The sequence below is a fragment of the Pogona vitticeps genome, chromosome 2, assembly GCF_051106095.1.
Source record: "Pogona vitticeps strain Pit_001003342236 chromosome 2, PviZW2.1, whole genome shotgun sequence".
In the NCBI taxonomy this organism is placed as follows: Eukaryota; Metazoa; Chordata; class Lepidosauria; order Squamata; family Agamidae; genus Pogona; species Pogona vitticeps.
In genome coordinates, this window is record NC_135784.1 from 189,894,811 (window position 1) to 189,901,112 (window position 6,302).

Here is a 6,302-nt window from a genome sequence, read left to right on the forward strand (position 1 = left end):
CCGGTGGGGCCACGGTGAGATCCAGGAAGCTGGACACTTGGCCTGGTCGAGCAGGGCTCTTCTTATGTCAAACATAAACAAGATAAGGCCTGGCACAGGCCACCTCTGTGCTCCCCAGCCCCTTGCTCCATCCCTTCCTGCCTTTCCTGGTATCCATAGCAACCGGGCCGACTGCCAGGCCCTCCCCTTGCTTGGCCTTGCCTGCCTGGAGAGGGAAGGAAGAGAGGAGGGAGAGGGAGAGAGGCGGCAGAGCCAGGCCATCACGTGGAGGACGGTGAGAGGAGGTGAAAGGCGACTGGCAGCACCTCTGGGTGGACTTGATGGCATCACAGGGCGCACACTTTGGGAACCATAGGGGTTACGTCCAGGATGTAAATTGGTAGCAGATGAAGTGGACAGTGTCCTGCCTACGATCACATAGTCCGTTGGGGGCTGAGATGAAATTCTGGGTGTTTCCCAAGGGAGCGCTCCTGTCACGCCAATTCATTTCTGCCTTATTTATTATTTTGTTTCAGACATTAATATCCCGTGTTTCCATAGTATTAAACAAAAGCGTGCCCTATATACGTTACAAAATGAGATGAAAAGGGACAATAAACCAAATTTGACAAGGCTACAACAAGGGGAACAAAACAAAACCCTTGTCACCTATGCAGCATCTTCCTAGATCTTGATCAGTTGTGAGAGGGAGAAAAAGCCCCAATTTTTAATTTTGTGGGGCTGATTTCTCTAATCCTATCCATGTAGGACTGTGTGCTTTGAGACTTTGTCCCCAGTAAGTGTATTTACAAGACACAGTCCTTGCTCACAGGCTTACAAACGAAAATATAACACACAGGGAATAAGTGGGGAAGAGGAATATAAGCAGAATCACATCCTGGTTCCTACTCTATATAGTTATTCTTATAATTCTTATAAAAAAACACTTGTGGACGAATGGAAAGCCTTGGTGGTACTGGTCCCTTTACAGAGCTGTACAGAGTACAAGAATAATTGAGCTTTTTCTTTTTTCCTTTTGTTCTTCTGCTGCTGCTGTTATGTACTGTCAAGTTACCTCTGACCTATGGTGACCCTATGAATGAGCAATTTCCAAAATGTCCTGTCCTCAGTTGCTCAGCTCAACTCTTGTGTAAACTCAAGCCTGTGGTTTCTTTAGGGAGTCAGTCTAACTCATATGCAGTCTTCCTCTTTTTCTGCTGCCTTCCACCAGAAAATCCTGCCTTCTCATAATGTGCCCAAAGTAGAGCAGCATCAATTTCAACATTTTTGCCTCCAGGATTGATTTGATCTAGGACCCACTCATTCGTCTTTCTAGCAGTCCAGAATATCTACAAAGCTCTCCTTCCAGCATCACATATCAAATATATCATTTTTTTTCTCCTGTCAGTTTATAGATTATTAGCAAGGACTATTATTGTTTAATTTTCTTATTGATCTTAGCTAAACTGCTTAGGAAGTATTTTCAGTTGAAGAACAGGGTAAAAATGATTACAATTATTTTATCTCTTGTATACCCCCTAATTATTAAATTAATCTCAGGGCATTTTGTGCAACAGAAATAGCCTTCCCATTACTATAATAGCAGTGTTGCTTTGTTACACCAAAAAAGGCAAGATTGAAATCCAGTAGCATATTTTACACCATGTAAGACTGATGATATCATCAGCTTCTATAATTTTTCAGAAATTAAAATTTTCCAATCCTCCCACGAAGGTCTCGAGGCTTCCTCTCCATCCAGTGTCTCCAATGGTTTCCCAATTATGAAATGGTTCCTACAATAGGAATTTCAAAAAAAATCGCCACATCAACATTTTGATGCATGGATTTCAGCCAATGGGTCTTGTGGCACCTATAAAATAGGTTACTCTTAAAGGTGCCACAACATTCTTTGTTGTTTTCGTATGTATATCACTTATCTCACTCTTGTTTTTTTCCTGCTAGATGGCCAAATATGAACCCTACGAAAGAAATTATGACAATACAGTAAAAATGCTTGAAGATCTAAATAAAGACTTAGAAAAACTACTGGAAGATATGGAAAAACTATCAGGTGTGATTTTATTCCTGGAGAGTGTCTATACATTAATGATTACAGTTTCAGTAGTGTTGGTGTAGATTCTAGTACTCTCTCGGGCCCCATTAAATTTGTTGCAAAAATGTAATGCTCCTCCCCAGCTGGCAACACAAGTTAAAATGGAAAATACGTAGCTGAACAAAGGGTTGTAATATCAGAACAATACAAAGACATGGTAAAGTACTTATGCAGTCAAGTCTTTAAAAAGCGCAAGTTTCAAATAAATATTTTTTGTTGCGACATTTGCTACTTCATAAATATCTTTGGATAAAAAATGACACATTTGAAAGATACTACATTCTTTGTACATTCAGATCCAGATAATTGTAAATTTCTTGCTTTGCCCTGTTTTGCCAACTTGCAGGAAGAAACACTTTCCTGGTGCAAGAATTATCCTAAAAAAGAATCAAAAACATACTACATGTATGTTATATGTCTGTGGACTACAATATACAGATAATTATGACTGAATTTTTTTGAGGAGATTGCCTGTTCTCTAGCATGAAAATTAATGGGGAAAGAATTAAGCATCACTACCTTTTATCTGCCAGAACGTCTTCCAAGGAAAGTTTTTCAGTCCATTTGGCACAGTCAGATTTTTGTAGACTGTAATTAGATTCTTTTTTTAAACCCCCAAACTCTTTGTAAAGTGGTTTCTATTAGTCCCCAAAAATTCAAATATTGATAGAGCAAACAAGAGGATTAATCACTTGAGGTAAGTATTTTCACTAATCTGAACACACTTTAAAAGCCCTCTCTTGATTTCTTTTGTGAGAAATAGTAATTTAACAATCATACACATTACCTGTAGTAATGGTTCTGTCTACCTGCAGATTGATAAACTGATAGTTAACTTTTCGTATGGGTGGGTTGAGCCTCTGCTGATAGACAGAAGACAGATTACCTGAAGAGGTGAGAGCTGGTGGCAAACGAAGCCTCCTTTCCACTAGCAACAAAGACGGAGGTTTAAGTCACAAGGGAAATAAGTATAATCTTGTAGTGTAACATTTCCCGACCAAGAGTTCAATGACTTCAAAGCTTCATGAATGGGCAGATAAGCCAAAAAAAAAAAAAAACACACAACAACACACAAACAAAACAAAAGCAAATGGTGATCGCATGATGAGCAATGATCTTATTTTGTGTTAGGGAAAGCAGATGGAACTCTGCTTCTGATGACATACTATCCATATTGTCTAGGTTGAGCTGTAGGATCTCTGTTGATTCATGTTGACAGGTGGGGATGACTGCTCTTCCTCTTATGGTATCATTCACTCTGACTGGGGAAGAGTTGCAGATGTGTTTTAATGTGGTTTTCCCTCTGTGCTTTTATAGTGCAGGGCACCAGAGATATCCCATTGCTCTTCAAATGTCAGGATTGGATGAGTATGTTGTTTCTCTGATATATGCAGACAGATTTCTGCCGTGTGAATGAAATGTGAGAGACTTGAGCCCCAAAAGGGCTCAGCTTGCTGATCCCACAATGGCCAATGAGATGCCTATGGAAAGTGCACAAGGGGAACACATGCACAGTACCACATTCCCATTTATGTCCCAGCAAATGGTGTAACGTCTTCTAATAGCGTAGATAATTTATATATCTGTTGTGATTTGTAGATATTGATAGCCATTTTTCTCCATAGATTTAATCCCCTTTTATAGCTATTTAAGGTGATGGCCTTCACTTCTTTGTGTAGTAGTGAATTCTGTGGTTTAATTATGTATAAGTACTTTTAAATCAATTTTCTGTCTCTCCGACCATTTAACTTCATGGATGGCTGGGTTGTGGAGTGAGACATGGGGTGAGGGCGAGCCCTCTTCTTATGCTGTATACTTGTACATTGCGTAATTATTTTTAATAATACGAGTTTCCCTTTCTCAAAACTAAAGATCAATATTTGCAAATTTTACTTTTAACTCAAGGAGGGTTAGATTTAAGAGCTGATGATTTTTTTTCTACATTAGGTGGGAGTGGAGGATCATTCCTATCTCCTTATTACTGGAAAATCTGTGCAGAGTTAGAAGAGTAAATAAGCCATAAAATTCTCCACAACAACGCAGGCTAGAAATGTGAAAGTTCAATGTTCTTGGGATTCTGTTTGAACTCATGATTTCTGCTATAGATTTCAACCCAGCTGTTTCTTCCTAGTATATAGATCACTTACCTCTTCAATTATTCAATACAAGCTGGTGTTTAAAATCACATTTCCTTTCTTTTCTGTTTTTTTTTTTTACATTATTTTTGCATTTATCTATTGTAGTTACCACCAGTCTTTTCTCCAAGGAACTGGAGGCTGTGTACATAGTCCTCCCCTTCCTTTAAACTTTCAATAGCAAAGTGATAGGCTAGGCTTAGAGAAAAACTGTGTTCACCCTTTGAACTGAATGACTGACTGAGAATTAGAATCTTAGCTCCTCAATAGTAGTCTGAGATCTAAAGAAATACTTGTCAAAGTGGAGTTAAAATGCTAGTAAATCCTTGCTCAGGAGGCCACCAGTATATGGTGGTTTAATGGAGTATATGTTACACTGGTTTAGTTATTTTACAGAGTTAATATAATATTTAGGGGAAGTAGAATGCAAAAAGAGAGAATGAAGGGTGCTTACTTTTTTAAGCAGCTGAATATGGGGTGCAATTCTGTGGAAGGAAAATATAACTTCCCTCTATGCTACTTTTCTGCTATGAAATACATATATCTCTCAATCACTTGCCCCATGGGGGTGGGGGAAATACAGGTATTACATACATTCCTGCTTGTTTTACTCTTCAGCCAGTAGCATCTTGAGGGAGATTTAAATTGGGAAACTGGGAGTGAGGAGTTTGCCCCTTCTTTCCAGTGTTACAGTTTGAAATACGGACATGCATCTTCCACATCACATTTGTTTTGACTCTCTGTGTCAAACCAGAAGATAAAAGAAATGAAAGGAATACACCTCTCATCTCTATTTTTCAAAATATAATTGCAATGCCAGTTGCACCGTTTCCCCTATGCCACAGTCCTGATGAAAACGGTTCCCTTGGCAGCATTCCAGTCATCATGACTCTGTCTCTCAGTGGAGGGTTAGTTTGGTCACAGATGTGATCCTGCTCTCTTCCCCACTTTGAAAAGCAGATGTGAAAAATGTGTTCCTGCATTTCTCATTTAGTCTCATGTGATTCTTGGGCAGTCTATGCATGCTGCGATACATTTTGTTCTTGCACATTTGAGCGTATTGTTTAGCACATACACACTTTCACTAGTATAGATGGGATGTCCATGTTGAAAGTTAGAGCATGAATACATGATGCACATTTCCAGCAGGTGGTGGACAGTCATAAATCATAATCAGTCATTTTAGCTAAAGAACCTAGTGCAAATTCACCCTGTGGCTTAGTGATGCAGAAACCTGTGGCTGAGTAGATTTTTTATTAGATGATCCTGTACGTTTTGTAACATACCCCATTAAATTACAGATGTTTATCTGTTGTGTTGTCCCAGTGCAGGCTACATGGATGGCTTATGATATGGTGGTGATGCGTACTAATCCAGACTTAGCCAACTCAATGAGACGGCTGGAAGATGCCTTTCTCACTTGTAAGGAGGAAATGGAGAAAAACTGGAGAGAGATGCTAAAGGAAACTAAAAGTGTTGCACAAAAGCAAGAATAAATCCTAAAATTTTGGGGAGGAGAGTAAGCCTTGGGTGTTGGTCTTCAGCAGTCACTTTGTTCACTGCCACACATAAATTTAAGTTTATAAAATGTGTTTAAAAACAATTGCCTGATGTGTGCATATCAAAAATCCTACTGGAAAGGCAATAGTGGTTTTATGTATTCATTTATATTAAACGGAAACATCACTGAATTTTTAAATAAAACCACTGAAAAATTGTTTGTGTTTGTCCATTTTTCTGTAAAATTCATGCATATGCAGTGGTGGCGCTGCGGGTTAAACCTCAGAAGCCTCTGTGCTGCTAGATCAGAAGACCAGCAGTCGTAAGATCAAATCCACGCGACGGAGTGAGCTCCCGTCGCTTGTCCCTGCTCCTGCCAACCTAGCAGTTTGAAAATATGTAAAAATGTGAGTAGATAAATAGGTACCACCTTGGTGGGAAGGTAACAGCGTTCTGTGTCTAGTCAAACTGGCCACGTGACCATGGAAACTGTCTTCAGACAAATGGTGGCTCTATGGCTTGGAGACAGGGATGAGCACCATGCCCTAGAGTCAGCCATGACTGGACTAAATGTC

At 39.5% G+C, this 6,302-nt stretch overlaps 1 protein-coding gene across 2 annotated transcripts; it reads left to right on the forward strand.

The window, feature by feature from the left end:
- On the forward strand, nt 1-5,942 carry SYCE3 (synaptonemal complex central element protein 3). Of its 2 annotated transcripts, none has more exons than XM_020789554.3 (3): nt 1-274; nt 1,942-2,050; nt 5,554-5,942. In XM_020789554.3, the coding sequence occupies exons 1-3, from the start codon at nt 65-67 to the stop codon at nt 5,721-5,723; spliced, it is 489 nt and encodes a 162-aa protein (XP_020645213.3). In that variant the 5' UTR covers nt 1-64; the 3' UTR covers nt 5,724-5,942. The 2 variants fall into 2 exon arrangements, with proteins under 2 accessions (XP_020645213.3, XP_020645216.2); XM_020789557.3 differs by having other exon boundaries at nt 200-284.
- Nucleotides 5,943-6,302: the final 360 nt, after the last annotated feature.